At 34.5% G+C, this 22,154-nt stretch overlaps 1 protein-coding gene across 1 annotated transcript in view; it reads left to right on the forward strand.

Annotated features, from left to right (window-relative positions):
- The window catches only part of Prss12 (serine protease 12), a 73,771-nt gene that overhangs the window by 45,648 nt on the left and 5,969 nt on the right, over positions 1-22,154 (forward strand). Inside the window, exons 5-9 of the mRNA XM_010610774.2 lie at positions 530-726; positions 6,859-7,000; positions 11,864-12,069; positions 14,812-14,890; positions 15,594-15,716. Coding sequence (XP_010609076.1) covers positions 530-726; positions 6,859-7,000; positions 11,864-12,069; positions 14,812-14,890; positions 15,594-15,716 — 747 coding nt within the window. The remainder of the gene's footprint in view (positions 1-529; positions 727-6,858; positions 7,001-11,863; positions 12,070-14,811; positions 14,891-15,593; positions 15,717-22,154) is intronic.

Consider the following 22,154-nt stretch of genomic DNA (forward strand, 5'->3'; position numbering starts at 1 on the left):
AAATTTTTTTTTTTTTTTTTTTTTTTTTTTTTTTTGTACCATGGATCAAACTCAGAACCTTGTGCTTTCAAGGAAGGTGGTGGAACCACTGAGCTAAATCCCCAACCCAGTAAATCACTAAATTAATGAATATTTTTTACTTTAGTGAACTCCCCAAAAAAGGCCTAGGGAATCTGATAAGCTCCTCTTATCAGAAGCCAAACTGAAACAGTTCTCCCTCCCCGGTTCACAGGGTTACTTCCATAGTCAGGAATTTGAAGTTTATCTCATTGTACGCATTCTCTGATTGATGGGTCATACTTTAGACAAAACACAAGCATAAGATACCCATTCCTTACTCATTGAATCAATCAGAAATTGTTAAGATTAAAATGTGTGATGCAACAAATATAGCTCTGAGGCTCCAACGTAAAAGAAGAACCCAATACTTACCTCCTGAACTTATGACACTTATTTAATTAGGTTGTTTTACGGTTCTTTGAAACATGGATTAGCAGTTCCATGCACAATGCTTATTTTTTTACCACAGGTATGGCAAACAAGCCTCTTCAAGCCATTTTGAAGAAAGCCCAGGGCCCATCTGGCTGGATGATGTGAGCTGCTCAGGAAAGGAAACGAGTTTTCTTCAGTGTTCCAGGAGACAATGGGGAAAGCATGACTGCAGCCACCAGGAAGACGTGGGCATCACCTGTTACCCTGGCAGCAATGGGTATAAACCCTCCCTGGGTGAGGACTGGCCGCAGCTCTTGAGTATCCGTAATTCAGCAGTCACCACATCTGTAGCTGTTATCTGGAATGTGAAGCATTTCTCATCCTTGGCTCTCTAAGAAAAATAATTTTTTGAGTCCCTTAATGTTATGAAATTTCTACCCCTAAATTTATTTTTTGTTACTTAGGAGCTCTTTTCACTAAGAAAATTTGCATCACATGTACCTGAAAGGTAGAAGAAGCAGCAATGTCCATTCCACTACTTCTTGGTCTCTTAATCTGATATTTATCTTGAATTCTAATGAGCTATTTGGGACAGGACCAAAAAAGTATTTTAAAAAATTCTCTTCCCCCTGTCTTATGATTTATTTTTTTCTAGTTTTGAGAACTGTTCAGTCCTTGGTCACTGGCTGTTGATGCTTTTCGGATTCCTCAGTGGGCTTCTAAGTGGATTTATAGGAGTTAAGAGCTCACTCACCTTTCTAAGATATGCTGTTGTCTTAGTTATTTTTCAAAATACACAACACCCAAAGTTAAAAGAGGAAGGATCTATTTGGCTCACAGTTCATAGAGCTTTCAGTCCACAGTTGGCTGACTTCATCATGGCCTGGCAGAGGGGCTATCACAGAGGAAAATAGTCCGTGGCAAGCAGGCAAATGAGAGCGCATTAGATCTCTTTCTGTCCGCTATATTCTATGCAGGCTGCCCTCCCTAGGGTATGTGTAGCACTCACACCTTCAATTCTAGCCAGAATTATGCCAAACCAATTAGTGGACTGATTTAGTAACCACCCTTCCTTGATCCCAGCACCACATGCTCTAGATCCAGCCACCTCTGAAAAGCACCCCTCCATAACTGCATGAGCCTTTGGGTGGACATCTGGACACAAGTCACAACAGCTGTTATCTAGAAACACATCAGGAACTACCTTCCATTACAAATTTCTTAAAACTTGTAGTTGGATAAAGGATTCCTAGCAGTCTTGAAATAATTATGGATAAAGATTCTCTTACAAAACATTCTTTTTTTCTCTCATTGAGTTTATTGGTACCTTTTAAGTATACAGTATATTTACATTCATCATTCGGATCTTGTACCTTTACATGACAGGTCTTGGTTCTCATTTTTTCGCCTTGTCCCTGCCCTCCCTTCACCTCCTCCTTTCCATTTACAAATACTTTAATTCCATTTTTTCACTTTCTCATATTTTTTTCTTTTCCTTTATTTCCTTTCCCCTACCCTTCCCACTTCCCCTATACCTTTAGCCCTTTTCTTTTTTTTTTTTTTTTTTTTTTTTTTTTTTTTTGGTACTGGGGATTGAACTCGGGTCTTTGTTCTTGCCAGGCAGGCCGCCAAACTGGTGAGCTAAATCCCCGGCCCTTTAGGCCTTTTCTTCCTATTTCACATTGTCGATTATACCATTAGGATGTTATGTACAATTATAGTTTTTCACACCAGAGAAACTATTCAGTATTTACACATGTGTGACTTATTTATTTCACTTAAGCGTATATCCTCAATATGCATCCATTTTCCTATGAACGACTCCAATTTCTCATTGTTTATGCTTGAGTAGTATTCCATTTTATAAGAAACCACATCTTCTTTATCCAGTCTCCAAATGATGGGCAAATGGGCTGTTTCCAAGTTTTAGCTATTGTGAATTGTGCCGCTATAAACATGGGTATGCATATATCACTGTAATATGATTCTTTTCATTTTTTTGGAAAGATACCCAGCAGAGCGATGGCTGGGTCAAATGGAACCTCTAATCCTATTTCTTTGAGGTATCTCCATATTAATTTCCACAGTGGTTGTACCAGTCTGCACTCCCACAAACATGGAAAAGGGTTCCTTTCTCCCCACAACCCCACTAACATTTGTTATTGATTGATTTCTTGATAGCAGCCATTCTTTGTGGGGTGAGGTGGAATCTCAGTGTTGTTTTCATCTGCATCTCTCAAATGATCAGTGATGTGCAGCATTTTTTTCATATATTCATTTGATGTTTTACTTCTTTGTCTGAGAAATGTCTGTTCATTTCAGATACCCATTTTTTTTATCGGGTCTTTTTATTTGGAGGCTGATTTTTTTAGAGTTCTTTATATATTCTAGATAAGAGTCCTTTGTCTGAGGAGCAGCTGGTAAAAATTTTTTCCCACATTGTAGGTTGTTTCTTAGTTCTGTTGATGTTTCCTTTTGCAGTGCGGAAGCTTTTTAATAAGATGAGATCCCAGATGTTGATTCTTTCTGCTAGTTCCTGTGGTACTAAGGATTTGTTCATGAAGTCTTTTCCTATGCCAATGTCTTTAAGAGTTCTGCCAAACTTATCTTCCAGCAAATTTAGTGACTCTTTTTTAATATTTAGATCTTTAATCCACTTGGATTTTGGTTTAGTGCATGGTGAAAGATAAGGATATGGTTTTAATCTTTGGCAGGTTGAGATCCAGTTTTTCCAACACCATTTATTAAAGAGGCTGTCTTTCCTCCACTGAGGATAGTTGGCTCCTTTGTCAAAGACGAGGTAGCTGAGTATATCTGGAGTTGTTTCTGTATCTGCCAATCTATTCCACTGATCCTCAGGTCTGCTTCTTTGCCAGTACCATGCTGTTTTTATCACAGTGGCTTTGTAGTATAGTTTCAAGTTGGGAATTGTTATACACACTGCCATCTCTCTGTTGCCTAGGATGGCCTTTGCTGTTCTAGGTCTCTTATGGTTCTAAATGAATTTTTGGATTCTTTTTTCTAGTTCTGTAAAATATCGTGTTGGAATTTAAATCTGCATTGCATTGAATCTGTATAGTAGTTTTAGTAGTATGGCCATTTTCACTATGTTGATTTTTCCTTACCCAGGAGTAGGGGATATCTTTCCATTTTCTTATATCCTCTTCAATCTCTTTTTTCAGAGTACTGTAGTTTTCAGTGTAGAGGTCTTTTGCTTCTTTCATTAGATTGATTCCTAGATACTTCATTTTTTTGGATGCTACTGTTAAAGGAATCATTTCCCTAATTTGTCTCTCAGTGAGACTGTTATTTGTGTACAAGAAGCCGATTGATTTTTGAGTGTTGAACTTATATCCAGCTACTCTGCTGAAAGTGTCAATTAAGTTTAGAAGTCTTTTGGCGGAGTTTTTTGGGTCTTCAATGTAGAGTATCATATCATCTGTGAATAATGACAGTTTAACTTCTTCCTTTCTTATCTTTATTGCTTTAATTTCTTTCTCTTATCTAATTGCTGTGGCTAAGGTTTCCAGAACTATATTGAAGAGGAGTGGTGATGGTGGACATCCTTGTCTTGTTCCTGATTTTAACATGAAGGTTTTCAGTTTTTGGCCCTTTAATATGATATTGGCTATTGGTTTTTCATAGATAGTCTTTATTAAGTTGAGATATAGACCAACTATTCCAATTTACATTCTTGACAAGTTCTTAATATTTGAATAGGAGGGCAGAATACATATAGGAATGAAAAAATATAGAGGGAAATATTCAAAATACTTAGTAAGACCCTATCAAATCTCTATTATATGTCTTTACATGCATTTTTGTGGTTTAAATAGATCTTAAAGTAGTCATTTTGTGGTCATTTTTCACATCAGCATTGAATCAATTCCTTTTGCATCTTCCTATTTTGAGATTGTAATCCTGAAATTCCAAACACAAAACAATTAAAACTTGTTGAAGCCCAGATTATTAACCACATTTCACACTTTCAAATTATCAAAGTATGTTTACGCTCATGTCATTTATTTTGAACTGTGGGCTCATGGTGCCTCAGTGGGCTAATCTAGTATTATTTAAAGCAGCAATATAATTTTTCACTTATTTTTTTGTGGATCATATTTCCAATTTTATTTCTTTTCATTTGTTCCTTTTTTTCTTGGTCTCTTCTTATGGAGCATTTATAATCCTTCCAGGATTATCTGATGAATGGTTACATGTGGTTAATGGGAATAGAATCAGTTTGCTAGAAATGGATCTTCTTGATCCCTGGTAACAGGCATTTGGATTGTGGAGTGAGCTTTCCAGCCATGTTCTGTCAGTACTTGTAATTTAAAAAATGATGTGATCTGAGTTCTCCAGAGGCCTCTTCTATACATCATACAATTAGGATAACTAATTTGTTCACTTCACCTGAAAATTGTTTTAATTCTAAGATTCAATAAATGTTTCTTTAAATAATTAAAAAGCCAAGGGCAATAATTATTAATAAATTATGTGATCATTATTATGAATCTCATTGGTTCTAATCTCAGTAATGTATCTATTAACTAAAGTCATTTGTTCAAAGAATATTATGGCTGAGCCAAGTATCCTTTGGGATAGAATAATATTATCATTTATTCATTCAAATAGATCATTCACTACCCTCCGACTTATTAAAAATACTGTATACTGAAAAGAGAAGTTATAGTTGAAGAAGGTCAAGAAATAATAATATAAAAAGGAGATTTTTTTACTTCTTTGGGACTTGTAGTCTCCCCAAACATTGTATATTTATTTAAGATTTTAGAAATAGAATATGTTGTATAGAATTATTATCACTGTGCTAACAAAAAGGATTTAAGCAATGAGAGGCTATGAATTTTTATTTTTAGGTCTCAAAATTAAGTATTTCATAGTTTGATCAAACATTGATGCATTAAAGTGATTAAGTGAAACTAAAGTAAAATACAGTTCATATCACATGGGACTATGAAAAATTGTAATATATTCCAGAAGATTTGTTAAATTGTGCATGCTTAAAACAGAAAACACAATATGACTGTAGTTTATTAGCATTGCATATTTTATAAAGAACTAGAAATCAGAAAAATCTGAACTTTCCAAACTCAAATAATTAATACATATGTAAAGATATACAAATACTAATTACCCTGATTTGATCATCACACATTGTAATCATGTATAAAATCAGGACATCTCTTTCATAAATATGTATAATTAGGAAGAGTCACTTGAAAAAGTTGAAAGAAGAAAAGGTATGGTACATTGATGTTTGTTGCATTCACAAGTCCATGAAGGAAATACAGTAGGCTTGCTTAGTCAGACACAGAAGGGTGTTTTGTAGATGTGGGAGAGGGTATGAAGTGAATAACTTTTGTCATCCCATTTCCCTTCAAGAATTAAAAATCTAATGATTTTATAAAATGGCTAAAATTAGTAACAGAACTATCTTATGCATTATTTTTACAAAGCATGCTATTTAGCCTAAAATACTGTATCATTTAATTTTTACAGTATATAAGAGCCTACCAAGATGAAACATGGAGAACTAATTCCATGTACCTGTATATTGTCTTAATTTTGAAGCAAAGATTCAGAAGATTAGAACTCCGAAATTTTAGGGAGAGTTTGATCAGTTTGAATTTGGTCTTTAATGATCACTTTTCCCCCTACTTCTCTTGTGAAGAAATCCTAAATTAAAAATACATTAATGAGAAATGTGTTGTTTCAAATATTGTTTCTTATGTTTTGTGACATAGCTAAAATGCCAATATTTTTTAAAACTAGTAATAAGGAGTGCATAGAACTGACACTCACTAAACATTTGTTGGTTTTGACTTTGCTCTATGATGCTTTTCTACTGCTTGTCCTGTGAAGTGAACCTGATCTAGCACAGAAACTCTGCAAGCAACAAAGAATAGCGAAGTAAAAATAAGTCTGGGAAATAAACATAGGATGTGTCCATTTTGCTAACAGTTTTGTTTTAGTTAATAAGGTCAATTCAGTAACCATGTGTTGGCTTAAACAAAAATTAGGTGATGTTTTGTTCATTAGCTGCATGCGTCCACCTTCAGGTAATTTTACTATACATATAAGTTAGCTATCATGAAATAATTTTGTTTGATAGTGTCATTCATTCATTCATTTATTCCTTCAACAAACAGCGATGCATGCCCTCTATGTGCCAGGTGTTATTCAAATGTTAGGGATGCAAACTTGGGCAAGGTGAGCACTTTGCTCTTAGAGCTCCAAAAGACAGACAAAGTAGGTACAAATGTTTATTGATATCTCTTCTCTCAAGAACAAGTGTGTTCTACTGATTATATAGCCAATTTAAAATAATAATTATATTTTGAGGTCTCTTATGCTTTAGCATAAGTTTGCTTGCTTTGACTTTTCTAATACTTTTGAATCATCACTTAGGTTTTCCTGTAAGACTTATGGATGGAGAAAATAAAAAAGAAGGACGAGTGGAGGTTTTTATCAGTGGACAGTGGGGAACAGTTTGTGATGACGGATGGACTGATAAGGATGCAGCTGTGATCTGTCGACAGCTTGGTTATAAGTAAGGAAAACAATTATTTGCCATGGTTGTGTGATAAAAATTTGTTTTTTAAGGCTTATTCCAATGAGTTACTCCTTATGCAATATTAGCTTTTTTCATTTAGTTAAAATACTTTCAGCTTACTAGTGTGATTCAGAAGTATAAAGAAGTACTGAGTCTAGTCAAAATTCTCTGTCTTTCAAGAAACATGTCACATAAGAACTGTAGCTTTTTAATCTAATAAAATAGTTTAATAACTGGGGCTCTTTGTAATACTGCTTCAGTCAGCCAAAAGGTGGTAACCTTTCCCCTATGAGTTATGGTTCAACACTGTAACTTTAAGGGAGTGTAGATTATGGAAATTACAGTAGCTCTTATTATTCAGTGGTAGCTACATTCTAGAAAGTTGCTGTGAACACAGAATTAGCAAGTACTGACCATTGCTTGGAGGGATAAAGTTAGTGTTCTGCCTTCTTATTTTAGATCTCATGTTCTTCTTTGCATGCTATTTAGTGTTTTTTATGTTCTTTGCATCCCATGAAGTGTGTATGTGTGCACATGCACGTGTGTGATTATTTCTTTTGGAAACAGTCCTCAAGCATAGTGTTGAAGTGCTGTATAGTGTTCCTTAGCACAAGAAGGCTAGAATGTGCCTTATGGAGAAAATATATGTATTCAAACTTGAATTAGAGTGAGAAGCCACAGCACTAAGTAGACTGTGAAAAGGACACTTGTGTACAGTTTGAAACAAGAAAAAAGGAAGATTACAGAAAGAAACAGAAGGCAGGTCATCTCCTCGTCGGAACTCAGCTGAGTTACAATTCTTCTGACCTTGAATGTGTCCATGAATGATAGCGAAATAACTCTAGGTTTTAATTTTGGAGTTACACAAATGTGGGAAAGCTACAACTTTTATGAGATTTGAGCTAATATACGTAATTGCCTAGCTCATAGTAAGAAACTAATAATAGTTTGAAATTTAAAGTATATCCATAATTGTAAATCTATCTGTACTGTCTTAAACATTGATCAATTGGTTATTTCTAGATAAAATTTTCTGTTCTAATAAAAGTGCAAATATTTTCAGTAAACTTTTAATTCAAATTTTGTTTCCGACAGCTCAGATACTATTTCATTTTATGGTTCAATTTTAGAGCTAGTTTCAATTATAGTTATCTTAGGGCTAATTTGGTATAGATTTTCAGTTTCCAAAATATGGAATTGTTGGGCCAGGGATTTAGCTCAGTGGTGCCCCTGCCTGTCTTGCAAGCACAAGGTCCTGAATTTAATCCTCGGTATAAAACAACAACAACAACAACAATAAAAACAAAAAACAGAATAGTTGAGAGAGGAATGCAGGAGTAGTTTACATTAGATGGACAGGTGAATTTAGTCAGTGATTTATCTTACATTTGTTCTATTAGCTCTTTATTACTCCTTCATCCCTTAAAAAATACCCTTTTTCTTATTTTACATTCCAGTACATTTCTTTTCCCAAAATTGGACTGGTTGCTTGGCCATAGTTTTGTTCTTTTAGTAGTGATTCAAGGAACCTAGTTTTACCTTTGGAAATATGAAGGGAAAGATAGTCATCGAAGTTGATTCTAAGTTGTGTTTTTCAGTCAAGTTTAAAGCAAGATGTTACTATTCATATTTATTAATGCATTATTTCTTTCTATGTTTTTATTGCCTTTTTGGGGGGAGAGGTCATCATTTAGTCCATTTAACATTCAATTCAAAAGTGAATTTAGTCTGATGTTAGCTTCACTGTAAGAAAAAAAAAAGGATAACAAGTGAATATATAGAGAAATTGGAACCCTTGTACACTGCGGTAGGGATGTAGATTGGTATAGTCACAATGCAAAAGAGTATGAAGCTCTTTACATTTATATTTATATTTATAAACACATATGTGATTAGAGCAGAGGATCTTTTTCTCTATGCCTGTTTAATAATGCATTGATTTCTAGAAATCACTGAGAAAATTTTGTTGTTAAAGACTTGTTATGGAAGTTCTAGTGATCTGCCCATTAGCCAGCTACATCATACTTGAGGATTAGTCCTTGGAAACACAGAATCAAAATAACATTAGAACATGAGACAGCATTCTCATAATGGGGAAAACAGAAATGAGATAATAAAACCAGGAAGCATAAATGGGAAGCAATGTGATATTCTTGAAGCGAGCAGCTAAGTAAAAGGCATTAGTTAATGATACATTACTTAATGTCTGACAAAGTCTAGCATCGTTTTTATGGGATGACACAGAATGTGTTGAGATCAGTTAAATTTATTGAAATAGATTAAACAGCCAGATGGAAATTCCATTTCATAAATATGTTTCAATATGGCATTGTTCTTGAAGAATAAGTACACTGCCAGCGTCTGTTCTTTAAAAGAATTTTAATATGCTGTACCTTATTATTTTAGCAGAGATCTAAAATTCAGTATATCTAATTTGTATCTTAAATTTAAACTTGTAAGCTTTTCTTTTATGACATTTATATATGGCATTTAAAATAAAAGTTACGTCATTCTTTTATCTCTAGTGGGATGCAAAGTAATGTGGTCTTCTCTGGTATCCATTTAAAAATGCATGAATAAAATATATTTCTTTGACCTGCAGGAAGTATACATAGTACTTTTCTCCTTGAAATTGTGCACTAATTTTTCTTCTTACATATGTACAGACATGTCCACACAGTCTGCAGGATCATAGGAGGCTCTTCTGTCCCTATTGCTGAGCTTGGAAATCAGATACTTCCTTTAAACTCTTTATCTGTCAATCCCACCCTCCTTATTCCTTACTCTACCATTGCAAATTAAAAGCTACCTTGAATTTTGTGTTATTCCTTTACAATTTTCATAACTTAGAGCAAGTTCTAGCTTTAAACAATAGTTTTTTTTTCTGTTTTAAAACCTCTTTTTTGAAAGTAGGCAGCTATACTTTATGTTCTTCAGTTATGGACTTTTTTTTCCACTATTGTTGTTGATGCAAATAGTTGTTTATTTATTGTATTTATGGTGGCCCACTTATATACATTTCTTGGTCTTTTTTCTGCTTCAGTAACTGAATATCACAGATTGGATAATTTATAAAAGTAAAATGTTGTTCAGAACACAGTTCTGGAGGCCAGAAGGTAGGGGTGACTAATTTAATGTGAGCTTTCTGGCCAGTAGGGACTCTGTAGAGGTCCAGGGTGGTGCAGGACACCAAGACAGAAAGGGGTGAATTCAAGAGATAGTCAATTTGCTTACTAGCACAGATTCATTCTTGAGAAAATCATTAATTTATTAGTCCTTAAATAAATGAGAGTAGAGATCTCATGATCCGATCATGTCAGAAGAAGTAGTAGGTCCTACCTTAATGCCTTATATAAGGAATAAACTTCAACATGAGTTTTGATAGGGACATCAAACCATAGCAATATCATTTCTATTTGCTATTAAAAATTTGCTACTAAATTAGTTTGCTATTAAAAATTAAGACTGCTATGAACATTCTTACACCTTTAAGTTGTTATACTTGTGTAATAGATTTTTTTAGGGAATATAATCTGGAGTAGACTATGTGTACCATCAGTTTTATCAAGATGAAAGATTGTTTTCCCATGTGTCTACACTGATTTACACATTCACTAACAATGATGATCTTTTTGTTAATTAATCTCATTGCTCATCTGTTGGGCAGCTACTGTATCTTATTACTTATCCTCAGTTACTAATGAGATTGAACTGTTTTCATTTGTTCATTAGCCACTAGTGTTTCCTGTTGAATAAAATACCTTTTACTCTCTTGGAATTTATCTTGTCTGTTTTTTCTTGGGTTTAAAATTTTTTTCTTAAATTATTTCTGAGAGTTCTGTTTTCCTCTATTTGAAAATATATTCACCAACAAATATATTTGTAAGTCTAAATTACTAATCTTAGCCTTTTAATTCATCTTTTCACTTTCCTCAGGATAGTTTTCTAGTAAATATTTATCATTTTTTGTTGAATTTACCAATTTTTTTTAATGTTTTACTCTTTCTGTTTTGTTTAATACATTTTTCCTAACTTGAAATTTAATAGGTAGTTTTCCTGTAATTTAAACTTTAAAACTTTTGCCTTTTATAATTATGTTCATTAATTTATTAGGGATTGAGTTTTAAACATGGTGTGTATAAAATATGTTATTTCATTCTTAAAGTTTGTATTTGCATATTAAAATGTATATTTGCATATTTTAAAAAAATGCTTATTAAAGCAATATATGGCTGTGCATGGTGCATGGCACATGTCTGCGATCCCAACACTCAGGAGGCTGAGACAAAGGATTGTGAATTCAAGGTCAGCTTAGTCTACATCATAAGTTCGAGGCCAGCCTCTATTACATAGTGCACCTTGCCTCAAACAAACAAACATGAAAAATACCAAGTATGCCTTCTATTCATGAGGCTTAGCTTTGTGTTTGTGTTCTTCTTTTTCAAGAACTGTAATTTTTACCTCTCAAGAAGGCAAAAAAAAAATTAGTTCCTGCTAACTATTTAATCTCATAATGTTATTGGCAACATTACATCAATTTAAAGAGGTTGTTATACCCTTTAAAAGGGTAGAAAATTTGAGGGTGATTTTTTTCCCCAGTTGATTAAAGACTATCATTTTCTGACATGCCAGTGTGACTTTCTAAGCAGAAGGTAAATTTTTCCATTAAACATCTATAGGGTATGACAGTGAAAAAGCTATAATTACTTTTTAAATTTCATTTTTGACAGTCATGAAATAAAGGATTTTTTAGTACATGTAGATGCTAATTTTTATATGTAAAATTTAAAAAATAAAATTGAACTTGAGTATCTGTTGTGATTTATACAGATGTATAATTGACTGATTCTCCACACCCAGGGGTCCTGCCAAAGCAAGAACCATGGCTTATTTTGGGGAAGGGAAAGGACCCATCCACATGGACAATGTGGAGTGTACAGGAAATGAGAGGTCTTTGGCTGACTGTATAAAGCAAGATATTGGGAGTCACAATTGCCGTCACAGTGAAGATGCAGGAGTTATTTGTGATTATTTTGGCAAGAAAGAGTCAGGTAACAGTCATAAAGGTAAGTCACTTTCAAGGGTACTAAAAAAATCAGAGAATACTAATCCCTTCTTTATAAGCAGTACTTTGGCCACAAAACTCTGTATGAGAATGTACACAGTCCCTTGTTCTCTGTGCTATTTAGAGCCAGGGGCTCTTGCCAAATGTGCCTATGTGAAGCTTAGGCAGAACAGAGGTCAAGAACAGAAGGGGATTCAAGAGCTTCACTTATTATTTCAAAGATCAACCCTGTTTTGCACACTTAGCCATTTCTGTATCATTCTCTCCTTGGCTATACTAAAGCTGTCAGGTTTGTTGTTAACCTTGAAGATTCAGAATTTACACCTATTTCATAAAAGGGAAAAAATGAAAATATACAAATGATTCAGTGAAAGACACTTCACTTTTGTTAATATTTAAACAAGAATAATTTTAAATGAATTTTAAGAAAAATGCCTTCTGTAGATTTTATTCTCCAAAAATAAAAAATAAAGAAAATGAGAGTATAGTATAATATTTGTAGAGTACAGTAAGTGGATGTTTACTACTTATATTTCTTGAAAGCTTCTGGGTACATTCAAATTTTATGAAATAAATACTTCTTTAAATGTATGAGTGGGAGAATTAGCCATTTTGGAGAAATCTGTGATTATGTTTTATGAAAAGAATAATCACCTCTTGATCTGAATCAAAAGTTCATAATTAGATGCACTTGAGCATTCTCTTTCTCTTTTAATACATTTTACTAACTGCTAAAAATGCAAAAAGTGAATTGGATGTTAATATGATTCTTCATATTAAAGTGACTTCTTAGTGTGAAAAGAACACTTTGTAAACCTGCTTTCCCTAAATGCTCATTACAACCTAATTTATTAAATTCCCTTGAATAATTTAAATTATACTTTTAAGTTAATATAGCTAATTCTTTGGATTATTCAAACACTTAAGTAGTTGAGAAACATAAAATTCAATTATTGCAAAATGTTTTACAATAACATGTAAAACTGTCCTAAAATATGACACATCAAAGATTTGTTTCATTACTTTTACATTTGTCTTTATACTTTCTTAGAATTATTGTACTTATTTGTAATCTTTTTCATGGTAGGTAGTGCTATCATACCTCAACAAAAAGACTTCATCTCAAACTAGCTAGGTTAAAAGAATCTGGCTTAGTAACCATGGTTTTGTGTTGAAGTTTAGGATCTGGCAATTTCTTTAAGACAATTGAATTCAAGATCATGGTTCCTGGTCATCTAATGAGCTCCTTTTAAAAGTGAACTTGATATTGCTTCTTAATTTTTTTTATAACCAAAAAAATGTTTAAACAACTTTTCATTTCTTGCAATCAGGTATTGGCCCCAGAATGAGGTAAACTTTATGTTTTGCTTGCTCAGTGTTACATCATTTCTTTTCTTGGCTCATATACATCAACCAGATTTGGAGCATTATTGGAAACTTTTGTTTTTCTAATATCTTAAAATTTGCAATATCATCTAGGAGGCTCATATCTTAAGAGATGAAGGTTAAAGTTCTGACAGCATGCCTCTGAGATCATTTGGCAAATTAATGATCTTGGTACAAATTGTTGAACTCTTTAACTATCAAGAAATAACTACTGATGATTCTCTGCTGCGCTCCCTCTCTGCCTGGTTATTGTGGGAGACCATCAGGGCTGATTAGGTCTTCGTGTTATTGGCAACACCCCCACCCCTCTCATCTTACAGGGATAGAGAACAATACATTATATTTGCATAGTTCATATATGCATACTTAGCAAAGAAACAAAGCACCCCTAAATAAATTCTATTTTATAAAATTATTTTATAAATGAGTCATGTCTTGTTATATTTGCCCTTCTATTGTGCATTACCTTTTCATAGTTTTCCCTCTGATACAAGGGACTGAACCCAGGGCCTCACACGTGCTAGACAAATGTTCTACCACTAAGCTACGTCCCTTTACCTTTCACATGTTTTTTCACATTTACCTTTTCACATGCTTTTAACTTGACTCTTCTAATTTATAAATTCTTTTTTCTCTGCGGTATTGGGAGTTGATTCCAAGATTTGAAACATGTTCAGCCAACACTCTACCAGTGAACTACATCCCCAGCACATGTTTGTACATTTTTGACACGTCTGTTATCTTGGGACACTTGACTAGGTACTCTGAAGTGCAGTTACCACTTGGCCTGGTGTCTCAAGCCTTTTCCATTTGTTAATATTCTTTTTTTTTTTTTTTTCTGGTACTGGGGTTTGAATTCAGGACCTTGTGCTTTCAAGGCAGTTGCAGCACTACTGAGCTAAATCCCTGGCCCCTAGTAGTTAATATGACTGTATACATATACAGAATTCTATTTGGGAGTGTGCCTTACTCCTTTGTGCTACATTTTTATATATGGCTTGGGGCAATGTTCTATGTAGAAAGTAAGTAATTTGGACCATTACTGCCTTTGGTGTTTTGTTTTTTTTAGTGTTCCTGAACTTTAAAACAAGCTCGCTAAGCTGCGAAGGAAGGTATAGTTACCCACATAAAACCTTTCAGAGTGGAATGATGAGAAACTGCATAAAGTTTCTCTTTTGCTTGCATATTATTATAATTTGGTTAAATCAAATTTATTTAAGAAACATTATTTCATAATTTGCAGAGAAAAGATACTTAAAAAAGCAGAAAAGGAAGTACTAAGGCAATGTGTCAGTTGTGTTTTTATCCATCCGTCACCAATATGGCAGGTGAATGAATGTACCCATTTCTGCTTCAGAGTCCCTCTCCTCTGTTTGTGGTCTGAGATTATTGCACCGTCGGCAGAAGAGGATCATTGGTGGGAAAAATTCTTTAAGGTAAAAGTTTCTTTGAAGAAGATTTTCCATGTTATAGAATAACTAATATACATACAGTGCTACAGACTTGAGATTTTTCTATTATTAAACAAGGAATTTAATTCATTTTCTTTTCTAAACCAAGTACTGATTACACTGATAACTTCATTGTCCTGTGACTTATGTTCAACTTACGTAGGCTGTGTTCCCATATCATTAACGGATGTGTTGCTCAAGTGATATGGCAGGAAACAAAATAATTCTGTAGGAAACCTGAGAACTGCATGACTGTTAATTAATTCAGAATATATTTGGTTCTTATTTGGTTCATTTTAATGTTTCTATTTGCTTATTTTGCTTATAGAAAACCAGCACTTTGTTTATTAACTACCTGTTCAGGCTACTTAGGTGAGGTAGAGGGAGGAGAGAAATTACACTCCATCATGAAATATAAAGGAGACTCAGTTTCTTTTGGGAGTACAGGCAGATAGGTGGGAGGTGTGCAAATCCCTTGAAACACATGTGCAGAGTTGGTGACAAGTGGTATGCTTAGTTTTGTAGCTCATTCTCCAAGAAGGAAGGGAGGGATGTTACATCCGAGAGTCCCTTCTGAGTTTCTCCCCCTAACCCCTAGAGGACACTAAAGTCCTTAAAACCTTTGGTTTAACTGGTGTTTCTCTTTGCCTCATTCCGTTAATGGATGTGTGGCTCACTTTCTTCTCAGGGGTGGCTGGCCTTGGCAGGTTTCCCTCCGGCTGAAGTCAGCCCATGGAGATGGCAGGCTTCTTTGTGGGGCGACGCTCCTGAGCAGCTGCTGGGTCCTGACTGCAGCACACTGTTTCAAGAGGTATGAGTCCACCTTTCCCAGTGACTTCATTTGGCCTCACCGGTTGTCCTTCCTGCTCAACAGCACTTGGGGTATCAGAGCCAGGCTAGAAGGCTCCCCTGTCTATGTGAGCAGCCCTGTGGAAGTGAAGAACAAAGAACTTTCAGGAAGCTGCTCATTATCCTGGTGTTAAATGAAACTCTGAGTCTAAAAAGAAGAAAAGATAGGTTTTTGGAGGGGAGGCAGAGGAGATGGTGCTTCCTTTAAGAGCTTTCCTGAGGCAGAATCATATCCTTGTCAAGGTGAAAGTGACTTCAGGTTATCAGGTGTGAATGCTGAGGTATTTTGGGTGTAATTTTAGTGTTATTGATGCTTCTGTCTGCTCGGTGCTTTGTGTCTCTTAGACGTCTCCATTTCCACCTTGTAGAAAGTCAGGTGGCAACTGTTTTATTTTGAGCTTCCATTAATTTAGAGCTGATTATTTTCTCTTGTCCCAAACATTTTATCAGTCTGTTCTGAAATCTTGCCAGGTAATCAGCATTGCAGAGTAGCAGATTTAAGGTAGGCAGAACTTTTCCCCTTGCCCAAGGCTCTTTTGACCTTTTGCTCTAGTTTAATGGCCATTTCCTCAGCATTAATTTTGGTATTTATTTTCAAAAATGTGTATCATCACAGTGCAAAATATTAGTAATTAGTGAAGCAAAGTTGTAAGTACAAATAGTTTTATCATACTGTCTTCATTTTATTTTGTAAAACAGTCATAATAAAAAGTATAAAAAGAATATATAGTTCTTTTATTATGAAAATATTTTAATGTTTAAATGTATCATTTTTTTCTCTTTAAAGTTTCTAAAAGCTTTACATATCTTATTTTAAAAATCTTTCCCTTGCCCCATACATGAAAGATACACTCTTACTCTCTAAAAAGTACAGTTTTGCTTATTATACATTTCAATCTGTTTATAGTTTATTTTTGTGTATGGCACATAGTGTGAAGGAGGGACCTATTTTTTTTTTTTAATTGAGTTTATTGGTACATTTTAGGTTTACAGCACAGTTACATTCATTGTTGGGATCTTGTACCTTTACATGACAGGTCTTGGTTCTCATTTTTTCCCCTTGTCCGTGCCCTCCCTTCACTCCCTCCTCCCCTCCCCATTTACAAACACTTTATTTCCATCTCCTCATTTTCTTACATTTTTTTCTTTTCGCTTATTACCTTTCGCCTACCCATCCCACCTTCCCTACACCTTTAGCCCTTTTCTTCCCATTTCACAATGTCAGTTATCTCATTAGGAAGTTTTATACTCTTCTTTACCCATTGATTTATGTTAACCACGTCATATAACAAATTCTTATATATCCTTGTTTCTAGGCTCTCTCTCTTCTCCTACTTATTTATTTCAACTAATATTTGTGGAGGAATTTTCTATGTTCAAAGTGCTCCAGCAGATACAAATCTACATTTTATATAATGTTTGCCATTTTTAGAATATAATTGAATTTGAGAACTCACTTAAATATCATATTTAATGTATTACTGTGTTACATGAGTAGTGAAACAATCAAGATTATATTCATTCATTCATTTAATTTTATTAGCCCCTGATATTCTCAGGCATATGCTATGCACTAGTCATATAGTAGAAAACAAGACAGGTAAGATCCTTGCTATCACAGTTTGTGGAATAGTTATGCATCTCCAGAGGAGAGACACACTGACTTTGCTGACATAACCCAAAAGAGTTTAGGGCACCATCTTTAAAATGTGTTTATTTTTACTACAATATTAGATTTAGTTAGCTTGTTAAAAACTCACTTTCCTGGGTCCTACTCGTATTTACTAAAGCTTTGGCACTAAGACTTAGAAGTTGGCATTTTTATCAGCCATCTTAGGTGATTTTTTTGGGGGGGGCTACAAAGATTAAGAACTACTTACTTAAGGGCAAGGGATTTAGCTCAGTGGCACTGCACCTGCCTCACAAGCACAAGGTCCTTAGTTCGATCCCCAGTATGGGGGGAGAGGAGGAAGGAACTAGTTACTTACTGGGTAGAATAGAACATGATCTGAGTGTGTGAAGAAGAATATAATGGAGCTGACAGACATGTACCCTTATCTTTTTCACCATATAAATTGCTAAGCTGAAAAAAGACCCCAATGGTTAAGTTAATGATAGTTTTGGATGCCAGAAGACTAGGAAAGACTAGTATTGTATAATATATTTGAAGGCAGGATTATGATGGTGAAAAATCTTGATGAACTGATTCTAATAAGTAATATGAAATATGAAGTAAAAAGCTGCCCCAAATTCCAGGAAATTTGGCATAAATACAAGTGAAAAACCTCATAGGATTAGTGTCCTGCAACTTTACTATGTGTCAGCAATGTAATTCGGTTGCCCACAACGTTAATTCAGTTTTGGACAGCACTGACAGCACAGTGTCGAAAGCAGTGAAAAGCCTTGCTATTCTGTTCACTGTGCTCAAGCTACTGCTAATGGGGAAAAAAAGCACTGTTTCTGTCAGAAGGAACTGTGGTCAATTCTGAGTGCCACAACTTGAAAAACATGCAGGGCCACCTAACAGAGTGGGGGGATGGTGTGAGCTCAGATTAGGTTTGTTGGTGGTGATTTCAAATACCACAGATAGCAAAAGGATATAGTTTTGCAGAGGGAGAAAGTTTTTTGCAGCTGCATTTTATTTCTTTAATACTACTACCGTTCAAAGATGGAATGAACTACGTGTGCTGTTTTGGAGTCTGTGTAAGCAGAGCGAGGCCTGACACATGTAGAAGTAGAGCTATAGCCAATATTTAGGGAACAGTGTAGAGAAGGCATATGCCATCCTGAAGCAAGGCACAGTGTAGCATTGGTATTATTGGCTAGGTTATCAGATCTGGGGTTTGTATAGTGACTTAGACGAGAGAAATAGGGAAGGCCTGGAGAGACAGAGTTGTGAATTTTTTTTTGATTCACCAGGCAGTGGGACCACTGAAAATTTCTGAGCCTTGAAATCTGATCAAAAAGGCATTTTTGGAGATGAGTTATTTGGAGATGTATAAGACACACTCGAGGGCATGACATTTATTTCACTTAAGAGTATGGTCTCATTGTGCATCCATTTATCTATAAATATCTCTAATTTATCATTCTTTATGGCTGAGTAGTACTCCATTTTGTAAAAAAAACCCAACAACACACATCTTATCCAGTCACCAGTTGATGGACATTTGGGCTGTTTCCAAGATTTAGCTATTACAAACTGTGCCACTATAAACATGGGTGCATATATGTCACTGTGGTAGGTTTAATTTTGTTGAAATTATCCATAACTGGAGCCTCCATTTACCTATTGTAAAATAAAAATAATAATGTTCCAGGAAGAAGCAAATGATTTGTAAGTTATTATGAAAGTATTTTATGAGCTGTTATTATAGTGGGGTTCAGAGGCCAGAAAATGTAGGGAATTGTGGCTTTTACTAGAGGAGAATAAGGTAGAAAACTGCAGAGAATGGGAATTCTACTTTGAGGTTTGGAATGTATGCAAAGTGATTTGGTATTTTAATTAGTATATTCCTCTTATTCAATATTTCTTATCTTTCCAATCTTAACTAAAGGGTATGGTCTTATGGTTTAAGGCTTAAAATATATAAAGTAGGAAGACTGATAAAAAAAATTGTACTTGAAGTTGAAAACTTCATTTGGACTATTGAACTCCCTGGAAAGTATTTTTTGAGGGGTAATAATGTTGAATTTATTTGTTACATGTCATTATCCCTCCCTTGGCCTACTAGTAGGTGATTGCTTAAAGTCAGTAATTTTCTCTCTGTGTGCACAGTCCAAGTGTCTAATATATTTCTGGGCACATAATAGATGCTCTAATGATTGTTGCATGATGAAAGTGGGGGCTCAGTTGACAGATGGTGGATATATTTGAATGTTGGGCTTTTTGGAGGATGATAGTTATTTTAAATCTTGACTAACACATAACTCCTTCCATATGTCATCTGGGATTTCTTCCCATTATTTGCACAGTATAAGATAAAGACAGTTGATTAAAAAGCAGAGGAACAATTTATGATACGCACCATTTTCATATGCTTTGGCTGTAATACAGATTCTAATGTGAGTAGGGAGAAAACTACTTCGTGAATATATTATATGTCCATTTGACTTGGTGTGGAAGCTTTTCTGTATTTCATCGACTTCTGCTTTGAAGTGCCTAAGGAGACTCAAACTCTCATCTTTTTTTTTTTTTTTTTGGTATTGGGGATTGAGCTTGGGTCCTTGCGCTTGCAAGGCAGGCCACTGAACCGCTGAGCTAAATCACTGTAACAAAACTCTCATCTTTATTGAAGTAATTCATTAAAAGTTATAGAGCCAGTTACTAGTGGTTAGAACAAAGTCCAAAATTTGTTTTTCCAGAGTAAGTGACTTAGGCTTAAAACCATTCTCCTTTAATCCGAGAAACACAAATTTTCAAAAGTAAACTATAGTTTAGAAGCAAAGTAGTCAGGTTCTAAGACATTACTGTATTTTTAGATTGGGGGGATTGAAAGATATATTAGTCTAAGTTTAGATCTATTGGTAGAGGACTTGATTTCATATTTGAAATGAACTTTCCTACTTCTTTTTCCAATTTGTGATCCTTGTGCCTTGTCAGCTACTGGACCTTTATATACAGAAAGGTTTCTCTTTCATTAGGCCTTATTTGGTGGCTACTTGCAGAGATGATATGAGCCAGTGCTCTTGAGCAGGCATTTCTGAACAATAAAATGTAAATTGTTATTACCATCTTTATTACTTTATTATTTCAAGAGTTTCTTGTTTTACATTTACAAAATAATTACTATTTTATCTAATCCTCATATCAGAATAGTCTAAGGATGATGAGACTATCACTCTTTGCTCTCATCCTAAGGATATTAAAATGTCATTATTTCAGATCCATCAGTGTCAGTTTGAATCACTTCATATATGAAATATATGGATACTTTATGGATACTGTGCTGACAGACTGGCAGAATTCTGGTAATCTAACTCTTATTCTCTCACAGCTTTCATATATTAGGAGATGTTCAAAACATACTTGTTGCATGTCAGTGCAACAAGAGTAACTCAAATAGTTGGCAAATCACTAATAGTTTTGTATCTCATTTATTTCACATTTTTCCTAGTGCTAAAGCAGTACAGATTTTGTAAGGTAATATACTGTTCAAAGTTTGAAGTGGAAACATTGATAAATTGTTTTATTGCAATTGTTTTGTGACTCTTTCACAATATAAACTGCTCCTTTTTCTAGTACTTTGTCATTTTTACAAGGTGCAATGAAATGACCTGTATCTATCATGATATAGCAATATAATTGAGAGAAAACTTCCTGAATATTAAACTAATTCCTTTTAATTGCTTATTCTGATAAAAACACAATGTTGGAGAAATGAATGTACCTGAAACAAAGACTCTCTTATTTCTTTAATTCTACTCCAAATTTGATTTGCTCAAGAAAATGACTTTATCTGATTTTATCTTTTTGACTTTTTGCCATATCAGCTGGACATTCTGAGATTATTACTCTGAAAATTAGAAATATATAGATCTTTGTAATTAGAAAGGTGAGCCACAGAGGTAACGAGACTTACTTTTTCAGCACAGTGTTTCAGGTGCTGACATATGTTCCATCATGAGCACTTGTATGGTAGCCGGTAGTGCAGAGCTTTTAGATAGTGACATTTGCTGATATTCATAATACCATCAATTATGCTAAAACTATTTCCTGTGTACACACACCTATATATGACAGTGTAAGATTCTGAGGTTAGTTCTAAACAATTGGAATCACTTACACAAGCAACTTCAGTAAACTACTTTTTGAGTTATATCCAGATAAGAGAAAAACAGATTCTAGTATTAACAGATGCACATAAACTGATGTAAAATATTGTTTTCATGTAGAAATGATTCCTAAAACCTGAACTAATTCTTCAATTTTTAGTTCTGCTGATGTTTTTTGGTACCGGGGATCCAACTAGGGTCCTTGTGCTTGCGAGGTAGGCAGTGGAACCACTGAGCTAAATCCCCAGCCCTCTGGTGATTTTTGTTGTTGTTGTTGTTGTTTATCTTGACCCTGGAGCCCCTTTTAGATTTTACTAGACTTTCTACATCTCATATCCTTTCCTGTTCAAGCTTGTCGGTGAATTTCATCCAATTTTTATTTGAGGGGGAGTTGAAGGCATTTCAACAAAGCAAACAACTAAATGATATGTCAGCCAAAACTGAAATGCTTACTTTAGAAGCCTTTTAATGTAACAAACAAAGTCTATCAAAATAACAAAAGTTCAACTAGAAAGACCTTAAAATGAATGGGAAAAGAGGATTTCTTTATGTTTTCTTGAGAAGGTTAGAGACATAAACATTTTGAAGTCCACAAATATATTAGGAACGTCAGCCAAGTTTTTTA

This window comes from Fukomys damarensis, unplaced genomic scaffold (genome assembly GCF_012274545.1).
Source record: "Fukomys damarensis isolate Sample0158 unplaced genomic scaffold, DMR_v1.0_HiC HiC_scaffold_38, whole genome shotgun sequence".
Lineage (NCBI taxonomy): Eukaryota > Metazoa > Chordata > Mammalia > Rodentia > Bathyergidae > Fukomys > Fukomys damarensis.